The following is a 23,593-nucleotide window of genomic DNA, read 5'->3' as shown; positions in this document are numbered from 1 at the left end:
CCAAATTGTCACTTTTGTAGGTCATCTCTAGAGGTTAATTTTGCAAAATATCGATGATATTTAACAATTTAATTAATTGTTGTAGCTTCAATTTTAATTAAAAAGTGCGGTTTACTAAATGAGGAAAGGGTATTAACGACTTTCGAGCGGAGTGGATAATACCGGTCTGACTGAAAGTAGCGGCTGCGCGCGTAGGATGACATAAATGCATGGTCTGCGGTGCAACACGGCCGGCGGTCGACGAGATCAAGATTCCTACATGACTGCCACGTGTGTTCATTCTTCAGGGGTGATATGGATAATGCCTTTCGTTTGGAGAAATTTTTTAATGTGATCGGAACACGAGTGTACATCATATGTTTTTATAAAAGCGATGAGAAATTTTATTTTTTAAATTATTAAATTTTAACACACATATATAACACCTGATATACTGTGTACCAATCACATTGAAAGTTCACCTTTGTCTTATGCTATTTCTCCCTCAAAAATATCAAATTCTGTTTTTTTTTTTTTTTTTCCCTCGAAAATATCAGCTATATTTCCTTTTTCTTTTTCCCTTTTTACGTAATACTGATACGATTGTCCTTTTTTGGATATAAAAATGGCAACAAACGTCACATATCAAATATTTGATGAGACCACCAATATTAATAGACACTGTGATTTTCCTAACTAATTATTCCATAAAAACGGGGATTTTGTCATCGTAGAGTTGCAACAAATGGCAAAAGTAATAGCAAAATTATAATGTGTTATCATAAATGATTTGATCATCTCAAATTCTTTCACCACCATCAAGTAATAGAGCAAATTTTTCAATGTGTTGAGACACGGTTAGGTATACTAAATATTAAAATATAAGTGATTAAATTTTTTTCAAGTATATAACCACTTAACTATGACTTTGGTTTACCAGGTTGTGCTCTTTGCACTCTAAAAACTATCTCTAAGTGATGATAATGCTAACTATCCTACTTATTATCATGAAATGTATTAGATTTTAATATTTATGTCTATCTACGACACTGATCTTAAAATTTAAATTTATTTAATAATAATGAATACAATGGTGAGCATGAAATGTATTAGATTTTAATATTTATATCTATCTACGACACTGATCTTAAAATTTAAATTTATTTAATAATAATGAATACAATGGTGAGCAAAAAAATACATGTAGTAAATGATACACACATATGAAAGCTTGTATTGCTTTATTTTATTGAGTTTGTTTGAATGGTTTTAAGATTTTTTTTTTTTTTTAATATTATGAGAATATTTTCGTAGCCGACAAGGGGATCAAATATGAATAAAGGCATGTTAAATTTTTTGGAATTGATTAACGTTTAAAAAATTTTGGTAACTCATTATAAAATCAAGTCCACTCTTTTTTTTCAATGTAAACAATGCCGTTTTTTTTTTTTAATCGGTGGTATATAAATAACAAGAAGAAAAAAAATTGGCATAGTCAATAAAAGCTGGCAGTTCGTTTTGACGTGGCTTGATATGGTGACGTGGCGTCATGGCAAAAACCCTTTAATTAATTACCGTGTGCTGCTGGTGTGCTGATTCGAACGCACAAGTCATGGTTTTTATCATATAATTATATTAAAATCTTTGTCCATGTCAATGGAATCGGTGGGCTTCACCGAATAGGATCCTCTCCAGAGCAAATGCTCGGATCCTCATGATCCATCAACACGAATTGTTAAATTTTGATTCAATGGTTACAATTATTATAATTTTTTAAAAGAATCATCTATTTGTAACCGTTTGATCAAAATCTAACAACCATGTTGATTTGTCATGAGAATCCCAAGTATTTGCTCAGGAGATAATCCTATTCCGGGCTTCACCTTCTAGTTTCAAAACAAAGCTAATATAATAAATAAAGAAATAAATAATAACAAAAACCCATTTTAATATTGGCCGAATTGCAGGAGTCGCATATTTTACATATGGAAATGTTATTAAATTAATGGGGAATAAAAGAAACAACTTACCGGGAAAATATTGTTGTACACTAGTATTAGTTTAATAATAACGATTAATTAAGAGGCAACTTACACCATTAAATAAGTGATCCGCTGAAGTGTAGGAATTGTGTTTTCTTTTTGTTCACGACAGGACAAAAAGCCTATAAAAAAAAAAAGAAATTACATCATAATATGCCGAGTAGAGGTGGTGAATCAACTTATAAGATTGTTAATAGATTAGTTTGATTTCACATTACATTATTATCACTTCGATTAATCTCAAATCTATATTATAGTTATATTAAATTAAACAAATTCTAAGAAGTACATATTAACAACTCAATAAATTAATTTGTCACTCTAATCACGAGAATTAGGAACGCCAACTATATCAGCAACCATAAGACATCCACAAATGGAGAAATTTTTTATTGTGACCGGAACACAAATGATATACCATGTATTTTTATATAAATAGTAAAAAATTGTATTTTTTAAGTTATTAACTTTTTAACACACATATCTTACTATTTGTATAATGACAATGATATACCACTCTGTGTTCTAATCACATTGAAAAATCTCTCACATATGAAGCGTTTGCTCAAAAAGTATTGGACCTAAATTGTGTGGCTTTTTTGAATATCTGAAAACTAACAGACAAATATTTGTATGAAATGTTAAAGTGTCCAACGTCCCTTGGAATTTGGGAATCGTAAAATAATAGAAGGCTAGCTGGAATTGATTGAAGAGGCTCCTCGCAAACGGACAAACTATCGGCCTCTCATTTGAAAGTAGATTTGTTTTCTTCTTAGAATTCAAATATGACAACCAATAGATACTCCTACCACAATCTTACTAGTGTTACTAGTCCGTAGATAATAAGTTTGATATTAATTATTATGGTGCTAATAATAATTTTGAGATAAAAACCAAATATTAAGGGAAAATGCTATAATGATCATCACTTAATATTATGATCTAGTGATATTTATTTTCACTTGTAAATAAGAGTTATTAAGTTTGATTCTCACCAAATGCGAATTTAAACCAAATTATGATGGATAGCCCTTTATGAAGTATAACTTAGTTCGCCAACCGAAGTATTGAAAAAATGCTATAAAGACAATCTACTGGAATCATTAATTAAAGATCATAATATTGTTTGTTAAAAAAAATAGCAAATGATCTCTGCATCACATATATCAAGAATATTAAAATTGGGTAAAGAGGTGGAAACATATAAAATGGGTTGGGCGGCTTTGATGGACAAACCTGGAGCCCGAAACCTGAACGGAGCTTCGGGGCCTAATTGATGCTACCAAGTACCAAGGATTGAAGTGGAATATTAACTTTTATTATTTTATTACTGAAACTGAAATAAAATATTATTTTGAGCGTCAATAAATTGCATACATCAATAAGGCCGAGGAGGCTTGATCTATAAATGGTACACATAAATTGTCAATGGATCAAACTTGGTCCATCCATGAATGCTTAAGGCGAGGACCAAATTTGCTCCATAAAACTAAGAAGGGATTGAAGATTTCATTTTTATCCGGCTTCAAGGAGGGAAATGATTTCCGCACACTTTTTCTCCTCTTCTGCACGTCTTTGTTTTATTCCTTGATTCTTTTTTGGTTTATGGAATCCGTTGCCACAAATAAACAAAGGTACTGTGCAAGGAAAAAAAATGCGCGTAAATCACTTATTGAAAAGAATAGCCAAGTATTTAGTTGACCAAAACTTTTAACTTGATTATATGATATTGACCATATGTAATCATACGCATTAATTTAAGTCCCTCCACCAAAGTTAGGAGTTGACCAAAGGCTACCACTGCCACTGCCACCACCACCGCCGACATCACCAGTCACATAAGACATGCATGACAATGGCACGAGGCAGAGCCCTCTACTTATGAGATCTCGCTTTGTCTCTCCATTTCCATTGATCTCCGCCATGCCCTAATCATCATTACTAATTAGTAGGATGTCATATAATATCTCAACTAAATTATGAATACAAATATACAATTATCTAGCACTGACATATATTGTACAACATTTTTCACAAAAAAAAAAATGCGTGTACGGCAAAGACTAAAAGTCTAAAGAAAAACAAAAAAAATCTTATAAAACAAAAATAAAAACTAGTTTCCAACCATTTTTAGGCATTTTAATCAGGGTTGGTATATGGGATTAATCATGAGATTAGACTCACATGAATTCCAAATTATAAAGAAAACAATAATGCTATTCTTACTATATTTTTGTACCACTCATCTGCCGCCTAAGATTATTTAAGTGTTTTAATTAATAAAAAGATTGAAATTAAATGATGTAGCTTGTTCAACTCATCTGCCACCTAAGATGATAAAGAAATATGATATAAAATTGTGGTAAGAATAACATTACTCTAAAGAAAACCCTAACTACTTACCCCTTGTAATATTGTTTTAGAGGTCTTATTGCGTGATGACTTCATGTATGGGACGCTTAATGTCTGCACAAAACGTGTAAAATTAAAAGAAAGAAACATTACAAATAGGAATTAATTTGTTTCAATAATCGCACTTTCTTTCCTTTCCTTTCCCTTTTTTTATCATGATTCAATCCGTGACATATACCAATCAGGCATGCAGAGTAATACTGTGAATGTCGTGATTAGTGAATGACAAAACATGATCTTTAATTAGATCCTAAATCCAAATTAAGATAAGATTAAGTCAGACACGAAAGGAGGAATATATTTCGAGTGACTAAAAGTTGTTTCAGTTTTTTGTTCTTTTAGAAGATTGATGAGACCCATTTATATTCTTCTTGATATCATGTTTAGTTCAATCCAAATAGTCACATGGGAATGAAAAGACCAGACCAAAGACAAGACCATTTGTGTACTGCTACTGCATGATTAATTTGCAAAACAATATGGATCGCTCATACATAAATACATAGGGGTGTGATATCCACACACCCTCTTTTTACTTTTCACACACCTTTTTAATTTTTGGCCGTCAGGTCGGATGAAATGAAGAAGATCAACGGACAGAAATTAATAAGGGATGTATGGCTATCACACCCCTATATATGTATGTATGTATGTATGAGCGATCCATATATATATATATATATATATATATATAGGTTCTTTATGCAAAAGGATTCATATTTAAAAAAAAAAAAAAAAAAGGGGATTAGGTGTAGGGTCCACTTCACATCGAATTTCAACGATCCGAACCATCTATTTTGTATTCTCAATCCAAAACCATTTGCCTATTTAATTATCAAGATCAAATTTCATTGTTTTTTATATAACAAAGTATTCGTTCCTTTATTTGAATCCAATTAAATGTCTTAAGTATTTCTAATTTGACTAATATTTTGCTAGGATGATCTATGAGGTACAACTTGAAAAATAAACGATTTGGATCCTTAAAGTTCGATGTGGTCTGGACCCCACAACTAATCCCCATTTTTATAAAAAAAATGGGGATCCCTTCCCTTAAGGGTTTTCTATATATATATATGTATGTATGTATGTATGTATGTATGTAGAAAACTTGCCAAGAAGAAGAGCCAATTTTACATATACTACCTATGTATATTCTTCTTGATATGTTTATATGTATCGATCTATATATACTACCTGTTAATAGAACACTATGTCACTCAAAAATCAAGGAAAATGTTATTATACTTTTCATGCATAATTGAATGAAAACATTAAAAAGAAAAATCATAGGTATTAAAGTAATTTCGCACAAATTTTTTTTTATGCTTTTTTCTCTTCCCTCACTCACATGTCATCAAAGCGTATCATTGTAGTATAGTGGTAAATATTCCCGTCTGCTACTCTCTCTCTTCCATATTATAGTTTTTTTTTCTTTTAAAATTTTTATATTACACACACATAATATATATATATATATGAGCTCCATCTAGTATTATATAAGATACGTCTCGGAAAAGTTAACTTAAAGAAGAGAGATCATAGAGGCAAGGTTCAACTTTCAAAAGAATGCCAAAAATTAAGAAACCCTACCGGCTAGGGTTATATATGCATGTACCATACGTACGAAGAACTTAAACGTATATACTTAGTACACTTGGGATAATTAAAGCATATTAATCAAGCCTTAATTAAGATTAAATAAAACACACAAGTACGTACCTCGACCTGGTTTTGAAGGAATTTGATGTATCCGATAGCCTCCATTAGTACAGATGCTGTGTCTGTCTGCAGTAAAATGGTATAGATTTGCTAATTAAGTCCTGTACTTAGATAAACAGAGAAAACAAAGGTTTTTCTTTTTCATTGTATTTACAGAATAAATTACCTTGCCGAAGGGTGCTACCAATTGCTGAAGAGCTGCGATTCTATCTCCTAATTTTTCCTTCCTAACCTGTATTATAAAGCAAATAATTTCCAGGTTTTGTTTGTTTTTCGCAAAAAAAATAATCTCAGCTTTAGAAGTTGGCTACTATAACGATGAATAATATTACCTTAAAGGGTGGGCATGAAGTGCGCGACTCCAATCGCGATTTCTTTGGTGCGGCTGCTTGAGTTGCTTTTGGCTCAATCAAACTGCCGGGTCTCTTCACTTCTGTCATTTCATTGTCGAAAGACGATACCTAATTTGAAAATTTTAAATTAATTAAGAGTAAAGACTGTTATAATCAGATGTTAGTTGATCACCAAAACCAGTCTCTGAAAGAAAGAAAGAAAAGCCTTCTGATAAAGAAGATGCACACACTGTATAAAGTTGAAGCTACACCCCAATGTTACAAAAAGGAGAGGTGCTTAAATGTTCTTTTGGTGCTATAAGAAAATAAAGATGTTTAGAAAAAAAGTGTTTTAACTTTTGGATTCTGCTTCATTTGTTTAGCAAATTATTACAAGGTTGCTTCGCTACATGTATAACAATCCCATAAGACTAACATAATCAGTTTTAAGGTTTTAACTTAGGGTAACAGTTAATGTCCCACTAAGCATAATAACAACTATTTTAATAATACAAGGAAAGACAAGATAGAATGTTACGTGTGAACGTTATTACATTACAAAAACAACATTTGATTAATTAAAGGGTACTATTAGTACCTTTGTTTTTAATAGTACTGTAGATTAACAATAAAAAATATCTTTAATTATCGAATTAGCTAGGAAGGTTTAAGTAGGGTAATAGTTAGTCGCTGCTAAAAAGAATTAGAAGAAGAATACCTTTCCTTGTTGCATCTGTTCAAGAGTACCAAACGAGTTATGCCTTTCATTGTATAAGCCAAGAGCATCATGTGAATTAGTAGGCGTAGTACTAAAACTACTACTATCCCCAGTACTAAATCTTGCAGAAGCACCTAATAGATCCATGGCCTGCAAGTTCATGTCCAAACTACAGCTCGAGAGTGTAGACGAAGATAACGACCGGTTCAAGTTGGAAACGTTGATGCTCGGATAGATTTGGCTGAAGTGCCCCGCTGATCTGCTAGGCATCGCCAACGGCACACCTCCCATTAAATTAGAGTTGTGGAGTAGATGATGATGATCATTTGAGTAAAATTGATGGTGATCTCTAGCTGATGGTGGAATTTGATGATGCTGAGAATTAATAGTACTATTCATTTGGCATCTAGAAGACAATGTCTTGAGCAAGAGCTTCTCACTGAGATCATTCATGATCATTTGATCTTCTTGCTCATTTTTAATGAATTGGAAATATTGGTCATGATCAATGCTACTGCTCGACGTGGCCGCCGTCAGCATTTCTGTTAATTTTGGGAAGGAACTGTGATGATCTAATGAGGATGATGATGAGAGCTCTTCTTTAATGTAAACAAGGTCATGGGCAGATTGATGATCACTAGTAATATTAGTAAGCCAGTGAAAACCCAATTCCGGAACCAGGGAACTGTTGAGGGTATCCAAGCTTGAATTTGGTAATGAGTTACCACTACTGCTCCTGCAACATTTAATTAACGTTATCATGAAAAACTTAAGTAAAACGAAAAGGAAAAATCCCGAAATGTCTGGAGAGAGTCTATTACACTGAATCATTCAAAAAGATAGGATCATCAATAACAAAATTGTGATAAATTAAGTTTCTTCTGCATTTGTTAACTGCTGTAGTACGATGAATTTATAATTATAGAGGCCGAACATAAAGTTTTCCATAAAATATATTGGTGCAAGAGCGATAGAGATCAATTAATGTGTACATTTCATCTATAGTAAATCTGTTTTTTGAGATTTAAAATCAAATATTCCATGATAGAAAAAGCTTCATAAAGAACCTATAAACTAAGCAAGCAAATTCGAGTTCTAACCATGTACTTCCTCACTGATATGAGCATCAAATACCGAAAAAGGAAAAGGATGAAAAGAAAGATTCCAGCTTCTCTAAAATTTTCCTTTACTAATATGGTACTATGTATGAGGTATATATGAACAACCCGATGTTCACTAACTAAATATTTAAATTTCTGAGAGAGAGAGAGGAAAGAGAAACTTACAAAGTGGTAGTAGGGGTCCAAGCAGGCTTGGTTCCAACTGCATAGCAAGATGGGGTAGTAGCTGCTAAAGAAGAAGACCCAACAAGATTCTCTTGGAGCTGATGATGTTGTTGGTGATGGAAATTTGCAGACTCCATAGTTAATGATATAATTGTCTTTTTTTTTTTTTTTTTTGAAAAAGCTTGAAAATCCCAAGGTAAGCAGTAATAAATTAAACCTAATTATAGCTAATTAGCTCCAAGAATCTATCACTCAATTCAAAGAAAGAAAACCCAGTTATTCAGGTGTGACACCAACATACCTTGCTCGGTTTGCTTTTAGCTAAGCCAAGCCACTTTTCTGAGTTTTCCTCTTTACTCTTTCAAGTTTACATCCTCATGTGTTGATTAAAGTAGCCTTGAAAAGAAAGAAAGAGCGTGAGTAGTTATATCATCTCCTTACCTCTCTCTCTCACATTTTTTTTTTTTTTTTAAATTCAATCTTCTCTCTCTCTCTCTCTCTCTCTCTCTCTCTCTCTCTATCTCTCTGTAGCTAGGCTATATGTTATTTTGCACTCTCTCTGCAATTACAGGCGGATGATTGTATATTTGTTTACTTCTTCTATGCCATGATGAAAATCCCTGCCTTCGATCCCAAGGCTGTCAACCAGTTCTGAGAAGAGAAATGATATTAACCACGCTCTCTTTCTCTCTCTCAACCCCACATGTCCATGGATGATGGATATTTATATACACACACACATACACTCACATACACCCCATTTGGCACGGTCGGCATAATCAGCAAATAGGAGTTCTCTGCAGTGAACCACTCTTCAATGTCCAATGAATGCTATTTAGGCTCAAATTTCCCATCATTAGTATAAAAAAAAATAAAAAAAAGTTTAAGGACCATATGTATCAATTCTATAAAAAAAAAATATCGAATTTGACAATAGAATGCTACTCTTATCACAGTTTGACAACATATAGTCCATACATCTTCAATTATGAGTATGTGTCTAAGCAATGTAAGTCAATATTAGCATATTATTGTGTACCTTATTGCGATATCAATTGCTTAAACATGTGAAAATTATTAATTGTACGTAACTTATACATTGCGAAAATTATCACAAGATGTAAAATCGGAAAAGCTATTATAATGTAATGTGAGGGTGTGCAGGCAAAAGAGAGTCACACGTTGGTGAAAGGAGAAACCTTGCAAGGGCTATAAGAGGTTAGACTATTCCCCGCGTATTTTCAATTGGTTTTATAGTGGGACCTCAACCTTCATGGTATCAGAGCAGGATAATCCACATGTAAAGCCTAATGGTCACACGTGCTCCACGTTACCCTGTTTGTGTTGTCCACGTGTTTGACTTGAAATTTGCCACACATGAGGGGGCGTGTAAGGATGTGAAGGTATAAGAGTCCCACATTGGTGAAATGAGAAACCTTGCAAAAGGCTTATAAGAGGTTGGGCTACTCCCTGTATTTGTCAATTAGTTTTACGATAGAACCTCAACTTTCTTGAGATAATTCCTCTAGAAGTTTTATGCATATGGTGATTGGCGGATTGAGGATTAATTATTTAGAGTCGTTCTTATATTTTGTGTGTTCATGTTGTGAACAAAGAAGCGAAGATGCAAGAATCAAATATAATTAATTGGGAATTTCATGAACCAACAATAGTAAGAAGGTACCAATTACTGAATGTTCATATGGATTATGAGTTTGTATGTTATAGAAACAGCTAAAATTGCACATGATTGTCGAGGCAATCAATGTTGCTTAATAATAATTTTGCCTTTTGGTAAAACTATGCTTTTGGGTTTTGGGTAATGTTAGGGAGACTAAATTTGTAAACACAATTTGCAAACTAAATGATGTGTCACCAATAGGAACGAATGTGTTTATTAACTCTTAAGTATTAAACCAATCATCAACTTCCCAAGTCCTTTATTTTCTAAAATTTTGTCAACTAATTTAGTCTCCTTAACATTACCCTTAGAATTTTGGTGGTAAACATCACTTCCATTAATTAAAGTGCATATCTTGGAGGATGGTAATCTTCAAGAGCGACAAGAGAGGTCGATGATTGCAACCTTCCCTCTTTCTTTTTGGAGTTTGAGACGCACACGCAGACACAAATCTAGTATTTTGATTATAAACATTGTGTGATCAACTAGCTAGCCTATAGCTACGCTGAACGCAGATTTCTATCACAAGTAGTCCTAGCAAAGCCAAAGACATAGCTAGTGATGGCTTTCCACACTTTTGATTGAAATAGCTAAGATTTCTTTTTATCTTGACAACACTTGTATGAAACACTGATAGAACCGCACGTTGCCTGTGGCCCTTTTGTGTTTATATGAATCAAATTAATTACAATTATAATCCTTAGATTATCCCCTTGGAATTAGCGTTAGATCAAGTAAAGAGGGAGTTCTGCCCCCGAGAATCCTTCTTCGGAATAACTATGCGAATTTAGTTACTTTCTCAGTTCAACATTCTTTTTCTACCTTCTCGGATCTTCTTATAATTCTATAATGTTGCACAATGATATGAACCATACAGTTTCAAAGCCAATCTGTAAAGATCAACTTTGCTAATTAAATCAAATGTGAAATTCTTTAATCATCTAGCGGTTATGCAATAATAAACGAACCATGTTATTTAGTTAAACTTTAAAATTTTGACAAAATGTTAATAAAAATTCTGATTAAATTTTTGCAAAGGTGATGTTTAATAAAAGGTCAAATAGAAAATAGCAGTTTAAATTATCGTGTAGCATGGAAAAATAAGAATAATAGTATATCAGTAGCATATACCGTATATAGTTTATGGTTATTGAGATGTGTACTGATGAACGGCTTGTCCCAAAAAGAGATCTCCATTTATGTGAAAGTTCAACGACAGTACAGTTGCTTATAAGTTTTGGTCAATACGATTGGTCTCTACTTTTTAGCTTTTGTTCTTAGATTTTTTAAAGCAACTTTGTGATGCATATGTATTGGAAGCTGAGTAGGTTAGACGAACATTGACGATCGATCACATCAGTTACAATTCAAAGATTTGTGCAGTTCTCTACAGATTGATATTAATTAGGATATCTAAGACCTTTCTAATAATTCAAACTTTTATTCTGCACGATCGGCTTCTTCACGAACTGAATAGTCTGCATTTTTCCTTCCAATCTGTGGATCCTTTTTGTGATTATCTATATGTATATAACTTCAGTGTGTGTATACATAGAACAACAGAAGCTTGTCAATGTAATGAGCCAAAAGATTAATTGGATACAGTTTAAATGCCACAGACTAACTGGTAGATGCTAAATTGAATAAATATTATTTTCGCCATTCTCCAGCCCAAATCTTGAGGTAGACGAAGCAAATATGAGGGAGGCAGGGGCAGGCAATTCATTCCTTATTCAAGAGTAGAACAATATCAAAATTCAAAATATATATGTGTGTATATTATATATTCAAAATACTTGTTTATGATGGTTGATCTAGATCAGCATATAAAACAAGTGTAATCTAATTAAATGTTCATTCATATCTCCTAGCTGCCAGTGGCAAACAATTTCTCTTACCCAAAAACTCTTGCCAGACAAAATATAAATATTTGATGACCATGACTAATTGTCCGCTACTTTTCAAAAATAACAATAAATTTGAGGTTATATCTCTGTACATGTAAGTCTGAACAGATGCAATATTAGATGTGTGTGTGTGTGTGTGTGTGTGTGTTACCGTACTATCCGCAGGTGCATGTATGTGCAATGGGAAGAAAGAAAGCTAGCTGCTACTTCTTGTATCTGGGTCGAGCTAATTATTAGGTACTGCAATGGGAGCTAGGGTTGCACTAGATTAGCCTCACTAATTAAACCCAGAAAAAGGTGGGAAATGTTAACTATATATATGTGAACATGGATTATATTCTCCAACAATATTTGTTTGAGCAGCTGACAAAGACATATAGCTGAAGAATTAAAGAACAATTAAAGTATGATTAAGCTGTCATTCTCCATCGAAGAAGTGGCTATATATTAATTAATAATTTAAGTGGTATTTAAAAAAAGAGATAAATATTAACAATTTTGATCAGCCCAACAAAAGTTCACATCAGATGAAAAAGGCGAATGTGAGATCAGAGGGCATGGGCAAGCTTAACTTTTCTTTTAGCCTTCCAGCAAGCATGCCCACCCATCTTACAAACTACATTAATTCAATTTATTTATTTCTCCAAAGTTCAAACTATTTTTTTCTTCTTTAAAGCTTTTCTTCTTTATCAAGAGCTTTTTCTTTCCCTCTTTCTTTCACTTGCTTGTCACCTTTTTTTTTCCCCCAATTTCCTACTCTCGCTATCTTCCAAGATTCATTTCGCTAAAGCTGCTTCTGCATCTGGTTTAAAATATAAATTTCAATTATTATTTTCACTTTCATGATTCTTCATAGATTCGTGCATCTTAATTATGATTAGGATTTTCATTCAAAGAACTATAATAAACACAATTCCTAAAAAAGTGATTCAAACTTGTTCTGCTCTTATTAGGTATAGTACTTGTTAATCTTTCAACCATGCATTCAAATAAGAATCCAACTAATCAACAATTTATTTAATTTTTTTGGGAAAGAGGATATATAACATGTAATGCAATTTGGTATGAAAATATATATAACATAGAGGATTTCCATGCATGGAAAAGTCAGTTTGTTGGTATAGTAGTATCTCAAACTAATTACGTTTTATTTGTGAAAGTTAAAACACATAACAGTATATGATTAGTTTAAAATACTACTATAATCGTGTCCTTTCGTGAAAGTTTCTCTCTAGAATGAATACCAATACATGTTGTTTTATAAATATTTAGAAATTCAATAATCTTAGTAATCATTTTCTCATCAACCCTAGTAATCATTCTCAAGCTTGAGGAAGATAATGCACATGTGGGAGAAGAAAAGCCACCGCCAAGAGCTAGTGAAATAAATTAACCAAACTATTGAAGTTAGCTTCGGTTGAAAGGTCTCTTCTCTACTTTCTTTAATGCATGTGCAAAGGAGTGAAGTTAATTATAACCACATCTGAAAAAGAACTGAAGGAAATTATAACCTCATCTGAAAAAGAAGAATTGAAGGAAACAGACTTCCTCAGTGGGTAAGGATGTGGACTACAATTTAAAAATGACAACAAGCATCTCCTTGTTACAGTCATCCAAAATCCATTGTGTTCCATCCACAGATATAATTCGCAGCGTAAAAGGTTTGTAGATTACCTGATCAAGAGCATTATCCTTTGTACTTGAAATACAGAGTTAGAACTTTTTCCTATTTTATCTACAAATATAATTCTAAGTAACTATATCAATAACTGGATGCTCTCTCTACGCAGTACTGATATTTAAACCAAATTATCATATAAACAAAAAAAATGTCCATAGCCTACTAAAAAAAAAGTTGTTATATGATTAATAACTTTAGGGTTAGGGTCCATGAGGACCATCACCATCATTAACTAAACTAATTAAGCAGAAATAACAGGTCTTTTTGGAGTCCTTGCCAGTCAACGGAGTCACACACCACAGACCTTATCCAGTTGCCTTATATATTACAACCCTAGCTACTTTATCGTAAGCTTTTCCAAATATCTATAATTTTTGTCTAATTACTTTAGTATAATTGGAACGTACACATAACACTGCTTTTAATTGTGTTCAATTAGTTTCACTGTATTGTTTAATGTTTTATGGGACGAATATTAGAACCTTCTTAATTCAATCCTAATCACTAATTAATATCGAAGTCGTCAGCTTTACATTTCATTTAATTAGACCTGTATATAATTGTTGAAATTACTGCCAAACCATAAAGGGTTCGATCTGCAATCTTTTCAAGAATTTTCTTAGTCTGGTTTACTAGCTGTGAAGATGGTAAAAGAACTTTTCGTTGCTCCAAAGTTCCAAACAAGAACACATTTGATTGGGAAATAAAGTCTCTCTTGACGCGAAGGTAAACATCAAATATATGTGTGTGAATAAAGTTGAAGAACAAGTATATTTTTTCACTTTTCCCTTCATAAAAGAAGAAGATACATGATGAAACTTTCTTTTTATTTTTATATGTAGGAAACGATGCATTAGATAAATTTTAAACGTACATTAGAGACATCTACAAGACATGAAGGGTACTAATAAATTTAAGCATAACTCAAAATTAAGCTTATACAATCCACAATATCCAAACCATAAATTAACCTTAAACATATATAATTGCCAGTCTGTCATAACGAATCAAAGTTACATGCATAAAACTCAAAACCAAGCTTACATACATTTCACAATATCCACACTCTAAATTAACCCAAAACATTAACTGCCAGTATAACATTATGAATATTACATGCCCGTAAAACTCATTGTATCTCGCTATGAGGAAACTGTAACAATTGACGAGCCTTACATGTTGATATTTTGCCACATATATAATATACAACACTTGCATGTTTAGACATACTTTATAGCCAGCTAGGGATTAATTAACAAGTCGTAATAATTAAGATAATTTTCGCTCTCTTTAATTTGCTCCAATTCTTTAACATGATCATTATTTGGTGATGCTATTTCCACTCGATTATAAAATGAACTTTTCAAGTCAAATATATGGCAAAAACCCTAAAAGTGGGTCTAAAGTTGCAGGATTTTAAAGGCGTGTCTTGAAAGATGACAAATAACTGGAACAGAAGAATATATGCTTGTCAAACTTAAATCCAACACTCAGGGGCCATCACTTTTATTTTAATTTCTTTGTCATTTGCTTTCCATCCCCACTGAACCCTAAATAATTTTCCTTATCAATTAATAAATCATCAATAAGGGTTTTGTTTTTTGCCACAAAATCTCTATCTGTCTCTAAAAGTTATTTTTGCTACGACGATTAGAGAAGGGTCTTCCTTATCAATCTGAAAGGTTAGAGCATACTTTGTTTAACGCTAATAGAAAGTGATGATGAATCTCTCATTCACTTGACTTCAACTCCATACAGACAAACTATTCCTCACAAATCTCTTCCGACTTTGGCCCCTTTTGCATCCACTATACCTAATCAACCACGTTGGAAATGGTTTTAACTTAATTTGGTACTTAACATGTTCTTTCAATTACTAGATTCAATTGCCACATAAGAACATACCAAGTTGATCAGTGCCCATGCTTTTTCCAAAGTTGCACGTGTATATGAATGAACCTCAACATCTGCAAAAGAGATTGTGACCATGAAGTGATCAGTGATCACACCTGTACTTATATACGAAAATATAAATAAACATTAGTGTACATAAAAAAAATACGTGTGCAAAAAAGTAAAGGATATGTCGTTAGATTATTCGTGACCACAGAATAACCTCACTGGTCCCATTTGATTGCCAGGTACTTAGTTTGGGCATTTGCCCTTAAAGTAACTGAAAAAAAAAAAGAAGTGGAAAGTATAATTCGAAAATGACGAAACAAGAAAAAGTATGATTCGAAGAGAAATGAGTAGTGTTATTGCTCCCAAACTAAAACGGGCCGAACTTCAAAAGGAGAGATCGGGCTTTTATTTCCTCTCTCGGAAGGCCCAATAATTACCACATCTTCGAAGCCTAATTTCTCGATAAAACCGTCTGATTCACTTATTTTTGTTAATTACAAGAGAGAGGATCCGATCCCGCTGTACGATTATAGCATCAGATAGAAGATAATAATTATTGAATTTAAAATTAATTACTAGAATAACCATCTTTTTTTATGAACGACAGCGTGAGAGGGTTAAATAGTTAGTTATGAGGGAGTACGGAAGTCAGTGGAGTCGAACCCATACCATGGTGCATATGCACCATTGCTTTCCCACCTCCCTCGTCAATACTACTTGGCTTTCTAGGCAGTGTTTCAGCTGCAATGACTCTTCCATTCTCTGGCGGTAGAGCTTTTTTTCTGTCTGGCCCCATAATCCGCAGTATAAGAAATTAAACAATGCTCACCAGTCATTAACAAAATTCAATGCCACCTGAGCAAGGTCGGGGAGAATATTTCAAGAACAAAACCAATTGTTGCCAGAACAAGTCTCTCCCCAGCCACAATCAATTAAACTCGTAACACGACATGACACGATGAAATAAGCATGGTGAAATTTTACTTAATCATTCTTCACCTAACAATAATAAACTACAAAATTTTGAAAATTAATTACAATTAGTTTTCAAAAGAAGAACAAAAATACAAACCTAAACCCAGTTATAATTTCAATTTACTGTTCCACCCAAAAACAAAGCAGTAAAAATTGAAGATTTTCGTGCCTATAAAGTGATTAAATCACAGTAAAGAGTGTACCTTAACAGGAAAAACAGCATTCAGAAACAATGCAAATTCAAAAAAATCGAAAATTTGAAAGAGCAAACACTAACCCGAAAACCACGATTCGAAATCTCGCAGCAGAACAGAAAACTTCGAGAGACCAGAGTAGATAAACAAGCAATCTCGTACCAAGAAATTCCTAGGTTTCCCGGGGTTTTTGACGAAAACGAGGAAACAGCGACGGCGAAAAGAGGGAAGGCGGAAAGCTCACTTCAGTCTGCCGCGTCGGTGCGTGTTACCAAAAGGAGGAAATCGGAAACCCAGGAATTGCTGTGTCCCCCACCGTTAACTATTTCGGTCTACGTCGACTTTCTTTCTTTGCAAGCACGCCTTGCGTGTTCACTCGCGCGCTTAACTGGCACGTCGTTTCTACCATCCGCGGACTTGGGTCTTGCGAAGTCAACCGACAAATTTTAGTTTGATAATTACTGGTTCGTTTGGAAGCGTTTTTTTGTTGAAATCTAAAAATTTTAGAATAAAAGGTCATTCCAAGGTCCGATCGTCATACAAGCCACGAGTCAAACTTAAACACATGCAAATGTGCATAATCGAGAAATATTCACAACCATGTCACGTTATAATAAATGAACCGAACGTTTGTACAACTTACATCATGCCCATGCACATTCATCACGCCAAGCTCTATCACGCTAACTACTATTCGCATTAAGATTTTGGAGGTAATTTTGCGAATAACTACTTTGCTTATGAAGACTTTTTAATTGGATTGGATAAGTGGGGGTATATTGTACGCCCTAATACGCACCCCCTCCTGCTAGCCTTAAGCCCCTCACCAAACCCACCCCACCCCCACAAGCACGTAACCAAAACAAGTGGCCGGAAAATTCCGTGTCTTTTCCTAACTTCAGCTATATATACGTGTGCTGAAACCCAGAGTTGCAAACATAACATTCGCAGTTTCTCATCAAACTGTGATTTTACATTCTCTCCCTAAATTCATTGGAAACGGCATTTGAAATGCTGTTTGATGCTGTAAAATCAGTGCAGGAGGAGACTAAAATGTTCAAGCACCTCCTCGGAGACATTAACTCTGCACTGGACTCTCCACAGCCACCCATCAAAGACATCGAAAAATATAACTCGAAAGAGGGACTGGAATATTTTGCAATACAAATGAAGGAGGGAGCAAATCTTGTTCAATAGTGCAGCAAAGTTGGCGTGTGGAGAAAATACAAACACACCAACAAGCTTCATCAACTGGAGCTTCAAATCTCTTCGAAGAGTTTTTGATGCGCTCAAAGTGCAGGGCATAAGGGATGCGAGGCTCAAAGTGCATGGTATAAGTGCGTAATTAATTTTATTTTTGTTTGTCTAAACTTTTAATTTTTATTTGTTAAAATTGAATAAACTAATGTCGTGTTCTTTGTTTTTTTAAGGTCCAGTTGATGAAGCTTGTTGGCGTACTTGTATTTTCTCCACACGCCAACTTCGCTGCACTATTGAACAAGATTTGCTCCCTCCTCCATTTGCATTGCAAAATATTCCAGTCCCTCCTTCGAGTTATATTTTTCGATATCTTTGAAGAGTAATGTGGATTTGATGTCTCCCAGGGGGTGCTCGAACATTGTAGTCTCCTCCTGCACTGATTTTATAAAGAACAACAGAAATTCCAATGAGAAATTTTGATAACTAGCCACTTTTTTATCACAATAAATTTAGTCTACCTTTTACAATTCTTACATATCTAACCAAATGTCTCTGTGAAATTTAAAAAATACCCTTGAATTAAAGCGCTAATTACCCTCTCTTACTCGTCCCTTTTCTTTTCAAAATACCCTAATAAAATTTCATCGAACTGATATTATTTCGATAGATGACCATCATGAGAAAGACTATTGACCATGTAGAGTCAAGAAGAACAAGAGAAACATCATCGTAGAAAATGTAAATAGAAATGTATATATACTTTTTTACTACTTATGAGGTGGACTCCGCTGATTGTAAAGAGACAAAAAATAAATGAGATCTCAAATTTACATTCCGAAAATGCTCTTATTAAAAATATACTAGAATAAAAAATTATTAATGAACTACTCGAAATTACAAAATTATTACTAAAAATACTAGCGCTAATCATGGGATTAAAGTCATACTTCAGACTGATATTACACACAAAACCTTTTTTAGTCTCGTTATTAATCGTTATACGCTATAACTCTTTCTTAATTTTCACGTATGCTTTATTTAATATAAAGCTTATAATTCACTATCTTTATTGCTTTTGAGCGCAATACCAAACAAACACGCCTATTTAGCGCTGGTGTTGTAAACTCCCTTAAATTATACCCAATTGGAATGGTGGCAATAAACATTGCAAGTGTCCATGGAAATTATTACAACATAATATTCCTCTTTTTGAGTCTTTGTAATAATTAAGCCAAGCTTAGATTAATATTAGATGTTACGAGATTTAATTAAACAAGATTAACACTGACCAAAAGTTAAGGGATTTCAGGAAAATGACAATGGGTTCGCCGCACATCTCCATTCCATATTTGTCCCAAATCAAGGGCATACCTTTAACCTTTTGACCTTTTTGCCTTCCACTTGCATATTATTATAGGATGAGGTCAAAGTAAAACGACAAGTGGTCAGACTTTAGAGTCAGAATTTGCAGAGAAATTTCGGTAAAGCCATATAATTAGGGTACCTTACACATTATGGAACCATCACCATGAATCCATGATAAGTTCAAAGTGAGATTAAAAGACAGAATATTTTATGATGATGTGAGAATTGAGAAGTGTCATACAAGCAACGTAAACGATCCAATAAAATGCGAAGAGTCTAAATCAAACGCTTTTAATACTATTTACTTTTAATGTTAAAGATATTTTTACTTTAAAAAATTATTTTTGATATTATTTACTTACAACACATTTTTATCATTTTGATTAAAACTCAAAGTTTTCAAGTTTTTTTCATTAGTTTCTTTAAAATGTACTCTTGGGGAAATATTACATAAAAGTACGAGGGGGGCCGCCATTCACTCAAACCAGGTCCTTCTCAGCCGCAAATTCAGACCCTTCTCAGCCAATCCCGGATGTTTCCACCGTTTCATGCCAATAAAGTGATTAAATCACAGCAAAGATTACACCTTTACTGGAAAAACAGCATTCAGAAACAATGCAAATTCAAAAAAATCGAAATTTTGAAAAAGCAAACACTAACCCGAAAACCAAAATTCGAAACATCGCAGCCGAACAGGAAAAAAAAAAAAAAAAAAAAAAAAAAACAAACCAGAAAACTTCGAGAGACCAGAGTCAACAGGCAAGCTAGATTGGGCTCAGGCCTCAACGAAGTGCTTAATGTTGGGCCTCCAACTTTTCTGGGTCTTTGGGCCTCAGATTAAAACTTATGTGAAATGAAAATGCAAATGAGAACTAACAAATTTTAGTGTGACAATTACGATGACATGTGAAATTAAAAATTTTGAGTTACAATAATGGTGAATAACACGATTATTAGAAATATTTTAGCATGTAACTTGTAGAAATTTTCGATAGACTTCTAATAACTAGATACATGTGTAGTGATACAAGTTTTTTTTTTTAAAGGGTATTAGTTGATGGTTTTGCCACAATATTTTACTTTTTTAGAAATTGAAAAAACTCACATATGCATTTCAATTTCTTATTAAATGAAGTCGCTCAAATATGGTTGATCACTAACTTTTCATTGTCATGAAATTTCATGTTGTTGTTAGTTATATATATATATATATATATATATATATATATATATATAGGGCATTGTTATTAGCACTTCAAAAATCTCATTTTACATTCCAAACTTTCTATATTAGGAAAAAAAAAATATACTTATGAGGAGTGTAGAATGAGATTTTTTGAGTGTCTATAACACTTCCCAATATATATACACACACACGTACATATATATGTCACCTCACAACCATTGCACACTCATAACTACCACTCACCTCCAAGTATTTATGAAAAGTTTTGGATTAAGACTTTGAAATTTTGGTTCATACCAAACAGGTTGACAGTTATCAAATGTTAATTTTTTTTAATGCATTGATTAGATTCGAGCTTTTATACATAATTAGGTGATAATCCTTTAATTATATAACAAACGAAGTGCACGTAATAATTAAAGGGGAAAACCGAAAATGGCTTCAAATTTCATCATCCTTGGGAGTGCAAGTCTAGAAGAATTGAAGTGACCTAATGAAGTGACGGCAGTCGGGAAATGTATATATTTCTTTAGGGTATGGTTTAGTGCGAAACTTCTAAATTCTTAGGGAATTAAGCATATTGATGAAGAAATAGATTACAAAAAGTAAGATAAAATGGATTAGAAATGCACAACATGATTATTAGAAAAGGCATATGAGATGAATTTGTAAAATTCATTTACAAATTCCGTTTAAACCTTTATAATGCTTACGTAGTGCTTTTTCTAAGTTCTCTTATCTAGTTTTTGTTATATGTTTTTCCTAAATTCCTTAGAATACGGAAGTTCCTAATTTCTCTTATCTAATTTCTCCTATTGGCACTGTTGTTATGTGTTTTGAATTTATGAAAATACAAAATAAAATAAAATTATATATAAGTGTGCATGATGATGGTTTTAGAATTTTGATATCAATATCCATTAAGCCTATAAAGGGAATGATTAGTTGGTGATTTCGTTATGGAATTCCATCATTTCGAGGGTCGGAAAGACTTACACATGCATTTTAGCCTCCCTTAACCACCATTGTGTGATTCACTAGTGTCAGGAATCTAACCTAGAACGTACTGTAAGAAATACGAATTTAAAATTCGTCCCCTATCACTGAGCCATCCGATCATGGCTAAGCCTATAATAAAATTGACTTCTATCATTAAAATAACAAAAGAAAGCAACTAAATTCCAACTATAGAACTTGAACTTAAATGGACAATATATATATACATATTTTTTTCGGAAAATTAATTAAAAGGGTTTGAAAACTTTGAGTTTTAACGATAATGACAAAATAAAGGGTAAAATAAATAGTACCAAGATTGACTTTTTAGTGTAAAAATATGTTTTTTCGTTAAAATGAACAATACCGATAATTTTTCGTTAAAATTCCTTTTATTTTTTTTGACAATATATATCTAATTGCATGCTTTAAAAGGGTCACGTTGGGATCCTAGATTTGTTTTCATGTGGGTCTTTGAAGATTACTTTGCTAACCTAGTAGTGCCCTAGTGGCCTTCAATAATCATTACTAACTTATATGTTTACTATGTGTCGTATTCATATTTGATGGAATAAAATACCCACTACATGTTGCTACTAGTGAAGCATTTGTCTATTCAATATTTTATATATATATATATATATATATGGATATATATAACGGTTTCGTGATATTATTTTTTTATATAAGTTTTTGTATATTTTTGTTGAGCTCAATTTGTAATGTATTTCAAGATCTGAATCATCGATCTTTTAAGTATTTTCTAAAAATCTTATCTACATAAAATTGTTCAAATTTAAAACTATATATAAGTGTGTTGGATGGTGGTGGATTTTATATTATATCTTCCAAGAGTGCGATTGTAAACGTGGAAATTGACATATTTGATCAATTGTTTTAAATCATATAACTTGTACAAAATAGGTGAAGTGCACACTTCAGTTCAGATTCCTCCAAAAAGGTAACATGCACCGATTTAACAGATAGGGTAGATGAGATGAGTTGAGATCGATCACACCACCATCATTCACTTTATGAATAAATTAAAGTGGAAGGGAAGGTTCTATTTGTTTGATATTATGTTGCTATTTATAGTATTAGCTAGGGAAGTGTTAAGTATTAAATTCTTATTTGGTTTATCAACTCTTTAGCTTATCTTATTTACGGAGCGACGCACACTGTTTATATATAAACTTCCGATGCAGGATAGTTTTTCAAATTTTCACATTTTTCAGTCTGCATTTTTCATATTTTTTACATGAGAAAGTCAGAATGCTTAATTATCGGTCATATATAATTTGATCTCTCAACTGTGAGGTGCCTAAAACAAACATTTTAATTGCTTTAGTTTGAAATAAAGGTGACACAATTGAGGGCAAATCATGATTTGGACGGCTTGGATGCTCATTATATATAAGCCGATATAAATTCCTACCTAACTATATATATATATATATAAGCTCTTTAATTGAAAGAATCTCTATTTTTTTTAAATGACTATTAGTTATGAAACTCATTTAATTGTCACGATAAAATTTTGATGTTTCTTAAAACATAGTGTTCGTCAATTTTTTTGAACTCAATTAGATGCCTCAAGCATTTCTGATATGGATAATATTTTGCAAAAAATTATCTATGAGATGCAACTTGAAAAATAAAACGGTTTAGATCTTTGAAGTTTGATGTGGTTTGAACTCCACAACTAATTTTTTTTTTTTTTTTTTTTCGAAAAAAAAAAAAAAGAATCTCTTCCCTCAAAAGCTATGTATAGGCATTTATACATGTCACTTCATCTTAATGTAACTATATGCTAGTTTATATTAAGTTATCTTTAGAACACGCATGCTAAATACTAGAGGATCCATAGACCAAAAAACAAAGGAGATGTATGATTGTAACATAATGCTCAAACGTTATTCTCCTATGAATTGATGAGAAATAGAATGCTCGAGCTATTGGAGGAGTGACACGAGTCCCATTGTCCCATTTTATTTTTATCTAAAAATTGAAAAACT

At 32.8% G+C, this 23,593-nt stretch overlaps 1 protein-coding gene and 2 long non-coding RNA genes across 9 annotated transcripts; 1 reads left to right on the top strand and 2 right to left on the bottom strand.

The window, feature by feature from the left end:
- Nucleotides 1-3,317: 3,317 nt before the first annotated feature.
- On the bottom strand, nucleotides 3,318-9,215 carry LOC103928617 (transcription factor bHLH110). Of its 4 annotated transcripts, none has more exons than XM_048577844.1 (8): nucleotides 8,492-9,210; nucleotides 7,206-7,941; nucleotides 6,488-6,616; nucleotides 6,322-6,387; nucleotides 6,156-6,221; nucleotides 4,425-4,487; nucleotides 3,756-3,949; nucleotides 3,318-3,658 (listed from the first exon to the last, which is right to left on the bottom strand). In XM_048577844.1, exons 1-7 carry the CDS (start codon nucleotides 8,626-8,628, stop codon nucleotides 3,779-3,781), a joined length of 1,368 nt encoding a protein of 455 aa, XP_048433801.1. In that variant the 5' UTR covers nucleotides 8,629-9,210; the 3' UTR covers nucleotides 3,318-3,658; nucleotides 3,756-3,778. The 4 variants fall into 4 exon arrangements, with proteins under 4 accessions (XP_048433801.1, XP_009335979.2, XP_009335970.2 ...); XM_009337704.3 differs by having other exon boundaries at nucleotides 3,771-3,949; nucleotides 8,492-9,209; XM_009337695.3 differs by having other exon boundaries at nucleotides 3,318-3,949; nucleotides 8,492-9,209.
- Nucleotides 9,216-15,476: 6,261 nt separating this feature from the next.
- On the bottom strand, nucleotides 15,477-17,289 carry LOC125477592. 3 transcript variants are annotated; one of them, XR_007258676.1, is made up of 3 exons: nucleotides 16,915-17,289; nucleotides 16,332-16,517; nucleotides 15,477-15,727 (listed from the first exon to the last, which is right to left on the bottom strand). It is a non-coding gene; the product is annotated as an uncharacterized LOC125477592 (long non-coding RNA). The 3 variants fall into 3 exon arrangements; XR_007258671.1 differs by having other exon boundaries at nucleotides 15,477-16,517; XR_007258672.1 differs by lacking the exon at nucleotides 16,332-16,517.
- Nucleotides 17,290-17,783: 494 nt separating this feature from the next.
- Nucleotides 17,784-18,863, top strand: LOC125477577. 2 transcript variants are annotated; one of them, XR_007258661.1, is made up of 2 exons: nucleotides 17,784-18,162; nucleotides 18,262-18,863. It is a non-coding gene; the product is annotated as an uncharacterized LOC125477577 (long non-coding RNA). The 2 variants fall into 2 exon arrangements; XR_007258608.1 differs by having other exon boundaries at nucleotides 17,784-18,168.
- The last annotated feature ends 4,730 nt before the right edge of the window (nucleotides 18,864-23,593 follow it).

This window comes from the organism of the source record quoted next, unplaced genomic scaffold (genome assembly GCF_019419815.1).
Source record: "Pyrus x bretschneideri cultivar Hongxiangsu unplaced genomic scaffold, Pyrus_bretschneideri_v1 Contig1, whole genome shotgun sequence".
Taxonomy (NCBI): Eukaryota; Viridiplantae; Streptophyta; class Magnoliopsida; order Rosales; family Rosaceae; genus Pyrus; species Pyrus x bretschneideri.
The sequence above is the reverse complement of the archived record's forward strand: the minus strand, read 5'-3'. Positions and strand labels throughout refer to the sequence as shown.

Coding starts and splice junctions, on each gene's coding strand:
- LOC103928617 (XM_048577844.1), bottom strand. CDS start 8,628: ATGGAGTCTGCAAATTTCCATCACCAACAACATCATCAGCTCCAAGAG. Junction 6,388..6,487: donor CTTCATGCCCACCCTTTAAG/GTAATATTATTC, acceptor TTTATAATACAG/GTTAGGAAGGAAAAATTAGG. Junction 6,222..6,321: donor TGGTAGCACCCTTCGGCAAG/GTAATTTATTCT, acceptor ATTTTACTGCAG/ACAGACACAGCATCTGTACT.